Here is a 17,276-nt window from a genome sequence, read left to right on the forward strand (position 1 = left end):
GCCTTTGTGGGGCGGTAGAAGTGCAGCTTGCACTCCATGCAGACCTGGAAAGACCTGATCATTTCTCTGACATCTTCTGTAGAGTAGGGCAGATTGCGCACCTTGACAAAATGACCCCTGGATGGCAGAGTTCGTTATGCAGAGACCGCAGTTGGTCAGTGTGTGCAGAGGCACAACTTCCTCTGGATAAGGCATCTGAAGTGTCATTAAGGGCTCCTGGCCTATAGGCAATGTCATAATTGTAGGTGGAGAGTTCAATCCTCCACCTAGCAATCTTGTCATTCTTGAATTTTCCCCTTTTCACATTATTGAACATGAATACGACCGAACACTGGTCAATGAAGATTATAAATCTTCTGCCAGCCAGGTAGTGTCTTCAGTGCCTTATGGCTTCAACACTGGCTTGAGCCTCCTTTTCCACAGATGAGTTCCAGAGCTCGTGGCTTTGTATGAGGAAAAAAATGCAACCTGCCTGCCCGCCTGGTTGAGGGTAGTGGCCAGGGCTACGTCTTATGCATCGCTTTCCACTTGGAAAAGTATATTTTCAGATTGTATTTTTGCACAGCCCATGAGTCTATGCAGCTTTCAGTAGAGCCCGTGTCGATTAGGCATTTAGTGGAATGTCCATTTACCTTCACGGTCACTATTGAGTTGCTGAGCTTGTGAGATCTGTCCTGATCTAAAACCATCGAGGCTACGTCCCCAAAGACTCCATGCTCATCAGTCAAGTGGCCCCCACAATCCTGGGTTGCCCTGCGTGGGTAAGATGGTGTCGACCTCGTGGTGCAGCAAAACGGCTCCCTCCTTCTTCCTCCGACGATGATGGTGTTGAGTTTGAATTTGAGTCACGGCAAGATTGTTGCTAAGTCGTTTAATGCTGTTTCCTCCCTGCCACTGCCACCCTTCGCTGGCGTGTCGTGGAGCAAGTGGGTTTGAGGCAGACAGCTTGTCTGGAATCAGATTTGGGAGCGGTGCAGGTCACAGACTTCCCCGGGCTTCCCCTCACATGACAAACCCTTGCCCAATGTCTTTTCTTGCCACAGCTGGAACATACGGAGTCTTTAGCTAGACAATAAGATTGGGGATGCTGGCTCTTGCCACAGAAAAAGCACTCCTTAGCTCAGGAACGCTCCCTGGCACAGGAAGCAGTTGATATTAGGACAGGGGTAGTGGGAGCAGCTCGTCCTTCGAAGGGGTCACTTAGGTGAGCAAGCTTACTAGCTTCGAGGCCATTGTTCTCAAGCTTAGCCTGTTCCAATGATTTGGCCAGTTCAACATAGCTAGCCAGGTCCTTCTTTCCCGACTCAAGTAGTCACAGTCTCATGTACCTCAAGTGGACCCTCATGACTCGAGTGTCCCGGATCTGTTCTTCCTCACGAACGTGGCCCATAGCCATTTTGTACCTACACTTCCTGGCAAGCGTCCACAGATCCAGCAGGTAGTCATCGATGATCTCTCCTGGTGGATGGCTATGTAGAGCAAGTCAGTGCCTCGCTAGGACCTCGTTCTGCAACTTCAGCTACCTAGCCTTCAATGCTTCGATAGCTGCATCATATGTGGAGCAGTCTTAGATGATTGCATACACTTTTGTTCCTACCCTCAATAAGAGTGCGGACCTCCTGAGTTCATTGGTGTGGATGATGTCTCTGGTCGCGTTCAGGTAGGCCTGGAAGCAGTCTAGCCAATCGTGAAATCCTTAGCCACGTCGGGGGGACAGAGGGTCTATCAATTGCATACCTGGCTTGAGTCGTGCTTCCATCGTTTAGGGAATAAGCTAATAAAATTATAGCATATGACTGAAGGGAAATAAAACACTTTTATTAGCTTATAACTGAGGGTAGGGTCTCACAGTCATCTCCAGAAGGGTTCTGGATTTAGGCAGGAAGCCAGGGTTATAAGTGAGCAGATGGAGTCGGAGCCGGGAGGTGGGGCCAGCCATCAGTGCAACACACTATCAATGCATCCCAGTTCACTGCAGTAGGGACCTGGAGAAATTTACTGGAACTCTCTAGGGCTTGGACTCCATGTACATGGTTCCCTAAAAGTGGTGACACAGGTTGTGAAAGGTGTTTGGCAAGCTTGTCTTCATCAGTAAAATAGTTCTGAGTACAAGAGGTAGGACATCATATATTAATTCTACCAGATGTTAGTGAGACCACTTCTAGAATGTCATAAGTGTAGCTCAGCTTACCATATTATAGGAAGGATGTTAGTAAACTGGAAAGGGTGCAGGAATATTCATGTGGGTGTTACTGCAACTGAAGAGCTTGATTTATACATAGAGCCCGAACAGATTGGGACTTTTATAGGGGAATGCGTGGGGACTTTCGGAAGTATAGGCAATCACAAGGGGCACAGATAAAGAAAATACTGATTGTCTTTTTTCCCAGGGTCAAGAAGTCTAAATCGAAAGGTTATAGATTTAGTGTGAAAGGGAAATTTTAAAAAGGACCTGAGGGGCATTTAACAAAGGTGGTAGGTATGTGGAATGAGCTGCCAGAGATGGGTACAATTACAACATGCGAGAGATATTTACACAGATAATAAAGGTTAAGTAGGACATGAACAAAACACATTGGCTTAGGCCGATGACTTGATCATACAGTTTAGCAAAAAATATCTTGAAGCCAGAGGCCTGGGAAGATTTCAAAAACCAACTGAAGATAACTAAAAAAGCAAAAGGGGAGGATAAATAAAATATAAAGCTCGCCAAAAACATAAAAGGGGGAAACTAAATATTCCAGATATATAGAGTGAAAAAGAAACAAAAGTGGACATCAAATGCTTGAGGGGTGAAATTGGGGCACAAAAAAATGCCAGATGAAGTGAACAGGTATTTTGTATTAGACTTCACTGCAGAAGACACCAGTGACATGCTAGAAATTTGAGAGAGACAGGGGGCAGAAGTGAGTGTAGTTATTATTACTAAGCAGAAGGTATTTGGGAAGTTGAAGGGGGATAAGTCACCTGGGCTAGATAGGCTGCACTCCAGGGTTGTGAAAGTTGTCACTGAAGGGATTGTGAATGCATTAGCAGTGATCTTTCAGGAATAACTTGAGTTGGGAATGGTTCCAGAGGGTTGGTAAATTGCAAGTATTACTCGCTCTTTAAGGAAAAGAGGCAAAAGACAGTCAATTATAAACTGGATAGAACCAAAGAAATAGAGAATCATAAAACATCACTGCACAGAAACAAGCTGTTTGGCCCCTCTCAACTATGCCAAATTATTTTTCTGCCAAGTTCTACTGAACTGCACCCAGTCCATAGCCCTCCATACCCATCCCATCTCTGTACCTATCCAAATTCTTCTTAAAATTGACCCCTCATTCACCAGTTCAGCTGGCAACTCATTACACACTCCCACCATTCTCTTTGTGAAGAATTTTCCTCACATGTTCCTCCTAAACTTTTCCACTTTCACTCTTAATCCATGACCTCTGGTTTGCATCTTACCTACATTCAGTGGAAAATCCCACCTGCATTTATTGTCTATACGTGTCATAATTTTATATACCTTTGTCAAATCCCTCATTGTTTTGTGCTCCAGGGAGCAAAGATTCTGTTTAGCCTTTCCCCGTGACTCAGTTCCTGAAGTCTGGGCAACAACCTAGTAAATGCTCCCTGCACTCTTTCAACATTATTGATAAATTTCCTGTAGTTAGATGACCAAAACTGCACATAATACTCCATATTTGGCCTCACCAATGTCTTACACATGTAGTCCCTGATTTACAACTGCAATTGGGACCAAAGGATCGGTCATATCTCAGAATGGATGCAAGTCGGAATTTTTCCCACGCACGTGGAGTACTTAAGTCTCAAAGCCAACTTTTCAATCAAATGCTGTATTTTATATTCTATAACTGGGCATGTAAGAGTCAAAATGTGTGTATTTACTTTGGTAGTTGGTGTCGCAGGCTTCATAGTCTGGGTGCAGCCATCTTTCTTCCTGTGCAGTCTTCTGTTGCCGCATGCACGGTGAGGAGTTCAGTCAGATTATGCATGAGAATTAAGTGCTCTGTCAATATTGAATTCTCACCATTAATTCCCGCACATAAACCAACTGAACTCCAATATGTGCATCCACCGTGTATGCCCACAGGAATCAAGATGGCTCTTCATACTTGAAGAACCTTTTACAACCTCATGTATTTTCTCTTTGTCCTTTAAAATTGTTGAAATGGTGGAATGAGAATCTATTGGCAAGGGATGGGTTTTTCCTCCTGCTTGCCATCTTTCTAGCACACCTAAAGAACAGCAACTGTGCGCCGGGCACTATATTGCATTATATTGCGCATGGTCATACGTGTCTTTTTTTTAAAAAGTAAAGTTGGTCAAATGTGCAGATGGACCTGTACAAATTTACCATAACATCCCAAGTACTATACTCAATAATTTGATTTATGATGGCCAATATGCCAAAATCTCTCTTTACAAACCTATTACACTGTGACACCACATTCAGGGAATTGTGTATTTGTATTCCCAGATCCCTTTATTCTACCACACTCCCCATTATCCTAACATATACCATATATGTCCTTTCTTGGCTTGTCCTTCAAAAATCCAACACCTCACACTTGTCTGCTTAAATTCCATCTGTCATTTTTCAGCCCATTTTCCAGCTGAAGACCTTCTTCGTTCTCCACAACACCTCCAATATTACTTGCGGATCCAATTTACCACATTATCATCCAGATCATTGATAGAGATGACCAACAATAATCCTTGAGGGACACCATTACTTTCAGGCCTCTAGTCTGAGAATAAATTATCCACCACTGCTCTCTGGGTTCTCCCATATAGCCAATGTTGAATCCAGTTTACAACGTCACCATGAGTACCAAGCCTCTGAACCTCTTGACAAATCTCTCATGTGGGGCCTTGTCAAAGGCCTTTCTCAAGTCCAAGTAGACAACATCCACAGCCCTTCCTTCATCATCCTTTCTAGTAACCTCTTCTCAAAACTCTATCAATTTATTAAACACAACATACAACACAAAAAAAGGCATGTTGACTATCCCTAACCAGTCTCAGACTATCCAAAATCTTGTACATCTGATTTCTTAGAACACCTTCCAATAATTTACTGACATCAAGCTCACTGGCCTCTAATCTCCAGGGTTACTTTTGGAGCCTTCTTATAAACAACAGAATATCATGAGCTACCATCCAGTTCTCTGGCACCACACCCGTGGCTAAGGATATTTTAAATATTTTGGCCAGAACTCCTACAATTTCTGCACTAGCTTCCCTCAAATTCTGAAGACATATCTTGTCAGACCCTGGGGATTTATCCACCCATATTTGCCTTAAGAAAGCAAGCACGTCCTCCTCTTTAATCTCCATCAGTTCCATGACCTCACTGATTGTTTTCCTTACTTCCCTTGACTCTTGCCAGTTTTGTGAATAAATATTAATGCAAAAAGCACATTTAAGATCTCCCCCATCTCTTTTGGCAACATACATAGCTGAACTTCAAGGCAAGCAATATTGACCCTTACTATCCTTCTTCTCTTAATATACCTGAAAAAACCCTTAGGATTTTCCTTCACATTATCTATCAAAGCAACCTTATATCTTCTTTTAGCCTTCCTGAGTTTTATACTCCACAGGTACTTCATTTGCTTCATGTTGCTTATTCCTGCTATAAACCTCTTTCTCCTTCCAAACAAGATCCCAAATGTCCTTTGAAAAATCAAGGTTCCCTCTGCCTTTAATCCTGTCAAGAATATAAAAAACCCTGTACTCTCAAAATTTCACCTTTGAAGGTCCTCCTCTTACCTAGCACATCCTAACTAAAAACAACTTATCCCAATCCATGCATTCTAGAATCTTGATCATTTCCAAAAAATTGGCTTTTTTTCCAATTTAGGATCTCAACCTGAGGATCTGACCTATCCTTCTCCATAATTAACTTGAAACCAATGGCATTATTATCAGTAGACCCAAAATGTTCCCCTATGCATATTTCTGGTTAGCTGTTCTGCCTTGTTCCCTAATAGGAGATCCAGTATTGCACTCTCTCTAGGTGGTACCTCTATATATTGATTTAGAAAAATCTCTTGAACACATTTGATAAACTCCAAGCCATCTATCCCTTTCAGAGTATGAGAGTCCCAGTCAATATGTGGAAGGATAAAATCTTGTACCATTACAACCTTAAGTTTCCTACAGCTGTCTGCTGTCTCTCTACAGATTTGCTCTTCCAATTCTTGCCGACAATAATGCAACCCCATGAGTATACCTTTCCCATTCTAAGCTCTACCCTTATAGCCTCAGTAGACAAGCCCTTTGATCTGTCCTGCCTGAGCACAGCAGTGATATTTTCCCTGACGAGCAATATCACTTTTCCTACTTTTCATCCCACCTCCATTCTATCGCATCTAAAATGGAAGCCCGAAACATTGAGTTGCCAGTCTCCTGCAACCAAGTTTTATTAATGGCTGCAATGTCATAATTCCACATGCCAATCAATGCACTAAGCTCTCCCTCCTGCATCATGTCTTCAGCCACATTTAAGCTGCATTATCCTCCTATTTTTAACTTCACTAGCACTAGCATGTGGCATGGGTAGCAATCCTGAGATCACAACCGCAGAGGTCCTGTCCTTCAACTTTGCACCTAACTCTCTGAACTCTCTTGCAGAATCTCATCATCCTTCCTAACCATGTTATTGGTCTGTACATGGACCATGACATTACTCTCCCACCTGAAAATGCCATGAACTCAATCTGAGATATCTCTGATCCTGGCACCAGGGAGGCAACGTACCATCCAGGAATCATGATCCTTTCCACAGGACCTCTTATATGTTCCCCTAACTATGGAATTTCCTATCACTACAGATCACTTCCTCCTCCTTTCTTAGCCACTAGAATCCATTCCAGAGACCTATCTTAGTTTGTCCATGATAGGTCATTCCCCCTGAACAGTATCCAAAATGGTGTACTTGTTATTAAGGGGAACAGCCACAAGGGTGCCCTATACTTTCCCTTTTCTGACTGTCACCCAATTACCTTCCTCCTGCCTCCTTGGTGTAAATGCATGCCTGAAACTCCTATTAACATAAAATTGGCAAGACTTTAGAAACTATGAGTTTTCGGGGTATTTAAAAGCACAAGATAAAATATGGTAAAGGTAGCATGGTTTCCTTCAGGGGAGATATTGCCTGTTAGGAGTTCTATGAGGATATAACAAGCAGGATAAACAAAAGAGAGACAGTGGATTTTCAGAAGGCCATTGACTAGGTACTACACATAAGGCTTCTAAACAAGGTAGGAGCCCATGGTATTACAGGAAAGGTGCTAGTGTGAATGTAAGATTGACTGACTTGGAGAAGGCAAGGAATGGGAATAAAGAGGTCCTTTTCTGACTGGCTACCAGTGACTTTTGGTGTTCCACAAAAGTCAGTTTTGGGTCTGCTACATTTCACATTACATAATGGAATGATGGCTTTGTAGCTAAGTTTATGGATGATGAGATAGGTTGAGGAACAGGTAGTGTTGAAACAGTGAGTTTGCAGAGGAGCTTGGACAGGTTGAGAGAATGGTCGAAGTGGCAGATTGAATACATCATAGGGAAGTGATTTGTCATGTACTTTGGTATAAGGAATAAAAGCATATACTATTTTCTAAATGGGAGAAAATTCAGAAAATGGATATCCAAAGGGACCTGTGAGTCTTAGTGCAGGATGTCCTAAACGTTAACTTGGAGGTTGAGTCAGTCATATGGAATGCAAGTGCAATGTCAGCATTCATTTCAAGAGGACTAAAGAAAAAGGCAAAGATGAAATATTAAGGTTTTATGGGCCAGACCGTATTTGGGGTACTGTGAGCAGCTCTGGGACCCATATCTAAGGAGAGGGTACAGAGGAGATTTACGAGAATGATCCCAAGAATATGAAGGTTAAACAATCGATGATCGCTTAATGAGCCTGGACCTGTACTCATTGGAGTTTAATAGGATGAGATGGGGAGTGTGGAAATCTCATTGAAACTTTATGAATATTGAAACAGCTGGATAGAATAGACATGGAGAACATGTTTCCAATAGTGGGAGGGTCTAGGACCAGAGGGTACAGCCTCAGGAGGAAAGGTCATCTCTTTAAAACACATCCCTCTAGATGAGGAGATATTTCTTCAGCCAGAAAGTCGTGAATCTGTGAAATTTGGCAAAGTAATTGGATAAAGCAGAGATTGATAAGATCTTGATTAACAAGGGTGTCAAAGGTTATGGGAAGAATGCAAGAGAATGGGCTTGAAAGGAAATATACATCAGCTATGATTTGAATAATAGTGCAGATTTGATGGGCCGAATATCCTAATTCAGCTTTTACATCTGGTTATATCGTTGGCGAGGACAAGTTGTACCACAGGTCCTATTTTTGTCTTGTGGAACTCTATGATTCTAAATTGCTGTGAAGCTATTTAGCTAAATAACTGAATAGCTAAATAGCTGGGCATTGGGATGCTCCAATACCACCTGAATCCATGTACTGTGCTGAAACCCAAGGCAAGTGACCTTTCCTGAACCTGAGAGGTGAATTGGTATAGGTGAGTGACAGGAGACTCAGAGGCAGTTGATAGCATGTGTCAGGGAACAGACTACAGGGATTTGTGAGGGAATGAGAAGAGTGGGATCCTTCAAAGATGGCATAAACTTGATGAACTGAATTACCTTTTTCTAATTATCGGGAAATATAGTTAACAGCTCATCACTCATGTAATAGGTCTCTGTTAAGCACTGACTCTCTTTTATTATAGTTACCAATATGAAGGTGGTTGGTTTTTCTAGTTGGGATGGGATCCTATTCATGTATTTATGTCATTCAAAGGAGAATCTATTTCAAATTGAAGCAGTAACAACATTAAGGTAGGTGTCGGGGACAGGTAATGGTGGTGGAGAGGTGTCAGGGAGATGGTCTTTTTTTGTAAGCAGAAATCAAGTATTTTTTGGTAAGTACTAGACATTATTTCATGTTAATTTTACACTTGTAACATCATGTCAGCACTCAAAAAGTCTGCTGTTGTGTGTTGTTGCTGTTTAGCCACTGGTACAGGTATTCTGCTGATGGTACTACTGCTTAGTTCCATTGTTCCAAAGTCCAAAAAAAAACCCAAAAACTGAAAAACATCTGGTCCCAAGCATTTTGGATAAGGGGTACTCAACCTGTATAGGCAACATGGAGCAAATGTGGCACTTGAGGAGTATAAAAAAATGCAAGAAAAATCTCAAGAAAGAAATCAGAAGTGATGGAAAATCCAAAGGGTTTCTATAGGTATATTAAGAGCAAAAGGTTAGCAAAGGACAAAAGTAGTCTGCTTGAAGATCAGAGTGGTCGTCTATGTATGTACCAAAAGAGATTGGGGAGATGTTAAATTGGATATTTGCATCAGTATTTACTCAGGAAACAAGCACGTATTCAAGGGAAGTTTAGGAAAACAAGCAGCGAGGTCATGAAACTAATACAGATTAAAAAAGAGGAGGTGCTTGCTGTCGTAAAGCAGATAAATCCACAGAGCCTGACAAGTTATTCCCTTTAACTTTGAGGGCTACTGTAGAAGTTGCAGGGGCTCTGGCCAAAATATTTAAAATGCCATTTGCCACAGGTATGGTCCTGGAGGATTGAAGGGGAACTCATGATATTCTAGGATTGGAGGGGAACTTATGATATTCTGTTGTTTGAAAAAGGCTCCAAAGTTAACCCTAAAAATTATAGACTGCTGAGCCTGACATTAAATTATTCGAAGGTGCTCTGAGGGATCGGATATACATTTATATAGTCAATGATGATAAGGGATAGTTAACATAGTTTTGTGTAGGATAGGTTGTGTTTAATCAATATTATAGTTTTTCGAGGATGTTAACAGGAAAGTTGATGAAGGAATGGCTGTGGATGCTGTGGATGTACTTTAGTAAGGCCTTTGAAAAGGTCCCATAAAGGAGATTATTCAGGAAGGTTTAGGCACTTGGCATTCATGAGGAGGTAGAAATTGCAGAGGCTCTGGCCGAGATAGTAAACCTAGATTTTAGATTTATTGGTAGAATACACACATGACATCATATACAACCCTGATATTCTTTTTTTTTCTGCAAGCGAGGCAGAATTACCAATAAATGGTAGTGTAAAAAACTGTACACAGCGTATATATGTAAACAAATAAAGAACTGCAAACAGATAATAAATTTAAACAAATTGACTGTACAATACAGAGAGAATTAAAAAATCTATGAAGTGCACAAGAGTCCTCAAATGAGTCCGTGATTGAGTTTGTTGTTGAGGAGTCCGATGTTGGAGGGATAGCAGCTGTTTCTGAACCTGGTGGAGCAAGTTTTGTGGCACCTACACCTCTTTTTCTAATGGAAGTAGCGAGAGCAGAGCATGTGCTAGATGGTGTGGATCCTTGATGATTGCTCAGGATTCCCAATAGATGTTCTTGATAGTGGAGAAGGTTTTGCCTGTGATGTCCTGGGCTGTGCCCATTACCTTTTGGAGGGCTTTATGCTCAGGGGTATTGGTGTTTCCATACCAGACCATGATGCAGCCAGTCAGCACATTTTCCACCACACCTCTATAGAAATTTGCCAGGGTTTCTGGTGCCATATCTAACCACCTGAGGAAATAGAGGTGCTGACATGCTTTCTTCACAATTCCATTAATGGTGTTGGGTCCAGGAAAGGTCCTCCAAGTTAGTGACTCCCAAGAACTTAAATTTTTCATCCTCTCCACCTCTGATCCCCCAATGATCAGTGGATTGTAAACCTCTAGTTTTCCCTTCCTGAAGTAAAAAAATCAGCTCTTTAGTTTTGATGATATTGAGTGCGAGGTTGTTGTTGGTGCACCAATTAGCCAAATTTTCAATCTCCTTCCTATATGCAGACTCATCACCTTCCTTCATACAACCCACTACGGTGGTATCGTTGGCAAATTTGTAGATGGTGTTATTGTTGTACCGAGCCACTCAGACATATGTGAAAAGTGAGTAGAGCTGGGGGATAAGAATGCAATCCTGTGGTGCTCCGGTACTGACGGATTTGACATTGGCTATACAGGAGAAGCCAGATAGTAGAGGAGGATGATTACTTTTCAGAGTGGATGCATGTGACTAATGGTGCACCTCAGGAATTGTGCTGGGATTATTATTCTCATCTCCATCAATGATCTGGATGATAAAGTGGTAAATTGAATCAATAAACTTGCTGATAATTCAAAAGTTAGAGGCATTGTGGACAGTGAGGAAGGCTTTCAAAGCCTACAGCGGGATCTGGACCAGCTAGAAAAATGGTCTGAAAAATGCCCGATGGAATTTTATGCAGACAAGTGTGAGGTGTTGCATTTTGGAAGGACAAACCAAGAAAGGGCATATATGTTAAATGGTCAGTCATTGAAAAGTGTGGTAGAGAAGAGGGATCTGGGAGTACAGATACATAATTCCCTGAAAGTGCAGTTACAAGTAGACAGGGTTGTAAAGAAAGTTTTTGACATCTTGAACTTCATAGATCAAAGTACTGAGTACATGAGTTGGGATATTATGGCAAGGTTATATAAGATATTGGGTGAGGCCAAATTTGGAGTATTGTGAGCAGTTTTTGTCATATAACTATAGGAAATATATCAGTAAGATATAAAGAGTGCAGAGAAGATTTACTAGGCTGCTGGCTGGACTTCAGGAACTAAGTTACAGCGAAAGGTTAAGCAGGTTAGGACTTTATTCCCTGGAGCATCGAAAAATGAAGAGAGACCTGATAAGGGTATTTAAAATTATGAGGGTATAAACAGAGTAAACAGAGGAAGGCTTTTTCCACAAGGATAGGTGATATATAGACCAGAGGACATGGTTTAAGGATGAAAGGGGGAAAAGTTTAGGGGGAACCTCTTCACACAGAGAATGGTGGGAGTATGGAATGAGCTGCCAGCAGAAGTGGTGAATGCGGGGTCAATTTTTTTATTTAAGAAGTACTTGGACAGGAACATGGATGGGAGGGGTATGGAGGTTTATGGACTGGGTCCAGGTCAGTGGGTCTAGGCAGAAATATAGTTTTGCATTGAGAATTTTTTTCGCAGAGTAAATATAATAACTACTAGAATACTAAAGGACATGTTGAATGTGAAGAGGGGGTGACGTGAGAATCTAAAGGAATTGCTATAAGCGCAGAGAATGGAGGGTACCTGGAACAGGAGTAACGGATGCAATAAGAACATTTAAGAGGCTTCCAGATAGTGACATGAGTCTACAGAGAATACAGGGGTAATTACTGCATGCAAGGAACAGGTTTTGAGTTTAATTTGGTATCATATTCAACAATGATGTGGGCCATTTGGCCAATTGCTGGGTTGTACTGTTCTACAGGAGAAAATTTGCATGTAGGATAGGAATAGGTCATGTTGATGTAGACAGTTTAATGAAACAAGTAGGCAAAGTCAGAGACTTTGTTAGAAGAACGAGAAAGAAGTAAAATAGATAGTGTTTATATCAGACCTTTCATAGCCTCAGAAAATTCCAAAGGATTTCATAGCAAATGAAATGAAACAGATCATAATGGAAACAAAGCAATAGATCTGAGAATGTCAGTTGGGGGGAGTGGGGTGGTGGGGGAGAGAAACCAAGAGTTCCATTTTTCACTCCGCAGATGCTGGTAAACCTTGCAAATATTTTAAGTGTTTATGTTTTATTTTAGATGTTTTGCATGTGCAGTATTTTACTATTTATGTGTGTTAAAACTGTCAAAATATAGTAATAGAGCAGTCAATCTGCATTTAATGTGGCTTTGCAGCAAGTTGTACCAATGTAATATGGGTATGGAATGGTTAGTATAGTTGTCAGTGTGATGCTATTAAAGTGCAAGGGAATCCAGTGCAGTCTGTAAGGCATTTGCACATTTTCCTCATGTCTAATTGTGTTTCTTCTGAGTGTTCTGGTTTCCTTTCAAGTTCAAAAGATATGCGGGTGAGTAGGTTAATTGGCCACGTGTGTATTTGGGCAGCGTGGGCCAGAAGGCCTTGTTACTATGTTGGTAGTGATGTTGTTTGTGGATGATATATTGGCAGGGGTATCAAGGCCTAATTCCACTATTTGTTCTTATTATTGGGACAGGAAATGCTTCCTTGAAAGACCTGGAGGTTAAATAGCTTAACATCTTGTTTGAAAGACCTATCTGTAAGAGTGCAGCGGTATACACGATTGTAAACCTAAATTATCTCTCTCCTCATGACACTGTGAGCATTCTCTTTGCACACTATGTGCATGCACACATGAAGTGGCACCTGCTCCACTGTATTTTTCAGCAATAGCCTAGAAGGACTTCTGGTTCTCTCCTTTTCACCCTCCTGCCCAAGATATTAAATGCAAGTTCATGAAATGTTCTTCCCCCATCTCACACTATCTCCTCTTGCAACATTTCCCCTGTCGCAAATCACCACCCAGAGCCACTCCCCCTCAATCCTCATCCCCGTCACCCAGTTGTGATCCCAAAGCACCACCAACAATAAACCACATCCTCCAACCATCCATGTCACACCATTCACTGTGTTAACTGAACTACAGACCGACATCCTGACTGTTCACACCACCTGAGTGACTACCACTATCCATGCACAACATATTTTCCTTCACTTATTCTGTCATTAATGAGCACATAAGGATAATGACCCCAACTTCAATATATGTGTAAACTCCAAATTTTCTGCAAGGCTTTTGGGTACTGTCAATTTAACATGCTTTCCAGGTTAAAGAATTTTAGCCAACAATGTTTTTAAAAATGTTCAAAAGAAAGAAGAATTGCATCATTCTCAAATACAGTGGTGTTGTGATTCAGTCAAATAAAACATTATTTGCTGGAAGTTAATATTCACTATTTATTTTGTTCAGTGAACAAAAAATTTCCTGTAGTTTAATGAACAATCAGGTTTCTGAAATCAATTGTTTTTTTGTAATAAGATTGTTCTCACCATATTCCGTGGATTGGACAGAAGAAAATGCTGCGCCACGTGTGCTGGTAGTAAATTAAAAAGAATCCGTTTGTTATCGAGCTTTACTCGTTCCATGTCATCTCTCTCTTCTTCAGCCTGAAAGAGAAAATACAGCAAAGGAGGTGACAGCTCTATTAGCTTTTAACAGTGTGGTGGATCGTGAGACAAATGCTGTGTTAAAGAAACACTTGAGGGAATACAATTATGCTTTTATTAGCTGACTTGTTCAATATGCTGCAAAAGACATGGAATTTCCTGCATTCCATGGACTCAGGCCTTCATGTGGGTTTCTAACTTTTTCCATCTAATTTTGGCAGAAGTTCCTTTTATAATTCTGTAGTGCTAACACTGAGATTACAGATGTGTAGGGGACTACAATGAAATTCTCAAGCACTTTCAATGGAGTGGCCTGTTAATCCTTGTTTCCACTGAATTTAATGAAGGGCAAAATTGGCTGATGCAGGTACTGGGGTTTAGGTGCTTTAAAAAGAATAAGGTGGGAGGCAGAAAAAAGAGGTGGGGTGGGGTTGGGGGGTAGTAGCATTACTGGTCAGGGATAGTATCATGGCTATAGAAAGGGAAGATGCTGCAGTGCGAGTGGCCACTGAGTCGGTGTGGGTGGAAGTCAGAAATAGGAAAGGATCTATCACTATTGGGAGTAGACCTATAGGCCCCAAAATAGCCCTTAGGATACCGACGAACAGATAAGCAGGCAGATTTTGGAATGGTGTACGAAATACAGGGTTGTAGTTATGGATGCTTTCAACTCCCCTAATATTGACTGCCATCTTCTGACTCAAGAGGGATAAATGGGGCTGAATTTTTCAGGTGTGTTCAAGAAGGATTCCTGGCACAGTATGTGGACCAGCTGACTAGAGCAGAGGCCATACTGGATCTGGTTCCAGGGAATGAACTTGGTCAGGTGGTGGACCTCTCAGGGGGGGAGCACTTTGGTGAGAGTGACTACGGCTCCCTTAGCTTCAACATAGCTATGGAAAAGGATAAAAACAGTCAAAATGGGAAAGTGTTTAACTGGGGAAGGGCTAATTATGAAAGGATGAGGCAGGAAATAGCGAGAATAAATTGGAAACAGATGTTGAAGGGTGAAAGCACAGAAGTAATGTGGAGGAAGTTTAGGGACCACGTGCTGGGTTCAAGATAGGATTATCCCACTGGGACAAGGAAAATATGGGAGGAAAAGAGTAGAGAAAACAGGTCAACTAGTCAAGAGGAAGAAGGAAAAATATATAGGAAGCAGAAAACAGGAAGGGCTCATGTGAAATATATGGTAGCCAGGAAGGAGCTTAAGAAAGGAATTAGGAGAGCTCAAAGGGGGCATGAGAAGGCCTTGCCATGTAGGATTAAGGAGATCCCCAAGGTATTCTATGCAGATGTGAATAACAGAAGGATGACGAGAATGAAGGTGGGACCACTAAAAGATAAAGGAGGCAACATGTGTCTGAAGGTGGACGAGGTTGAGCAGGTCCAAATGAATAATTTGCATCAGTATTCATGAGAGAAAGGGTACTTGATCATGGTGAGGTTGAAAGTGAACAGATCTGTATGTTGGATGACGTGGAGATTAAGGAAGAGGAAGTGTTGGATCTTCTTAAAAACATCAAGATTGATAAGTCTCTGGAGGCAGATAATGATTATGGGAACTGAGAGATAGTTGGGGCAATAGCTATGAACTTTGAATCCTATTTGCCACAGGGGATATGCCAGAGGATTGGAGAATGGCAAATGTAGTCCCCTTGTTTAAAAAAAGTAACAAGGAGAATCCTGGGAATTATAGGCCAGTGAGTCTTGTGTCAGTGGTGTGCAAACTTATGGAAAGAATTCTTAAGAATAGGATCTATGAGCATTCGAAGAAGTATAGTCTACTCAAGGATAGTCAGCATGGCTTTGTGAAGGGAAGGTTGTGCTGTACAAGTCTAATTGAGCTTTTTTGAGGAGAGAACAAAAGAAATTGATGAGGATAGATGTGGTCTACATGGATTTTAGCAAGGCATTTGACAAGGTTCCTCATGAGAGACTCTTCCAGAAAGTCATGATGTATGGGATCAGTGGAACCTCGGCTGTATGGATAAAAAATTGACTTGTAGGAAAAAAGTAGAGAGTAGTAGTGGAAGGAACATATTCTGCGTGGAGGTTGATGATTAGTGGAGTGCCACAAGGATCTGTTCTGGGACCCCTGCTCTTTGTTATTTTTTATAAATGACCTGGGTGAAGAGGTGGAAGGATGGGTCAATAAGTTTGCAGATGATGGGAAGTTTGAAGGAGTTACGGATGGTGCTGAAGGTTGTTGAAGGTTACAAGAGGATATAGACTGGATGCAGAATTGGACAGAAAAGTGGCTTATGGATTTCAATCCAGATAAGTGTAAGGTGATGCACTTTGGAAGGGCAAATCAAAAGGCTGAGTACAGGGTCAATGGTGCGTTACTTAAGAGTGTGGATGAACAGAAGGGCCTTGGGGTTCATATCCATACATCCCTCAAAGGTTCTACACAAGTTAATAGGATAGTTAAGGCCTATGTGATGCAGGGCTTCATTAATAGGTATTGAATTCAGGTGTAGAGAGGTCAAGTTACAACTCTACAAATCTCTGGTAAGACCACACTTAGAGTATTGTGTTCAGTTCTGGTCACCTCATTATAGGAAAGATGGGGAAGTTGTGGAGAGGGTGCAGAGGAGATTTACTAGGATGTTGCCTGGATAAGAAAACAAATCTTATGATAGAAGGTTAGCAGAGCTTGGACTTTTCTCTTTGGAGTGAGGAGACGATGGAGGTCTGCAAGATTATGAGAGGCATAGATAGGGTGGGCAGCCAGCACCTATTTCCCAGGCCAGGATCAGCAAACACCAGAAATCATATGTACAAAGTGAAGGAAGGGAAGTTTAGTGGAGACATCAGGGGTACATTCATCCAATAAACACCAAATTTGTATGCCAATACCACAAGTAATAGGGAAAAGCAATAGTATGTCCATCTTTTAATGAAAGGAGGCTGAAGTACAAGTGGCTTAAAACTGCTAAACCTTTGTGTATTTGATGAGCTCTATATTTGGTTCACATTTTCTTACTTCATCTTAATGTTTTTAATTATTTTTTTATCACTTGAGGTATTTTAAGCAAATAATTATAAAACCATTGATTGAATGGATTTTGGGTATCTTTGTTCATCAAATAGCAATTAAAAGACAATTTGGGAAACCTTTGACAGTAGCAAATCATCAAAATGTAATGGGCTTGGTTTGGAGTGGGGTCTCAGGATGTGCTGTCTGTGCATAGATCAATATTCA

The 17,276-nt window shown here is 41.4% G+C and overlaps 1 protein-coding gene and 1 long non-coding RNA gene across 4 annotated transcripts in view; one reads left to right on the plus strand and one right to left on the minus strand.

Annotated features, from left to right (window-relative positions):
- LOC138752655 (uncharacterized) overlaps nt 1–17,276 on the plus strand; it is a 104,421-nt gene that overhangs the window by 53,574 nt on the left and 33,571 nt on the right. The window lies entirely within an intron of this gene.
- LOC138752637 (adenylate cyclase type 1-like) overlaps nt 1–17,276 on the minus strand; it is a 288,403-nt gene that overhangs the window by 48,815 nt on the left and 222,312 nt on the right. For both annotated transcript variants that reach the window (XM_069915391.1, XM_069915395.1), the window contains exon 14: nt 13,952–14,068. In XM_069915391.1, coding sequence (XP_069771492.1) covers nt 13,952–14,068 — 117 coding nt within the window. The remainder of the gene's footprint in view (nt 1–13,951; nt 14,069–17,276) is intronic.

Source organism: Narcine bancroftii, chromosome 1 (assembly GCF_036971445.1).
Source record: "Narcine bancroftii isolate sNarBan1 chromosome 1, sNarBan1.hap1, whole genome shotgun sequence".
Lineage (NCBI taxonomy): Eukaryota > Metazoa > Chordata > Chondrichthyes > Torpediniformes > Narcinidae > Narcine > Narcine bancroftii.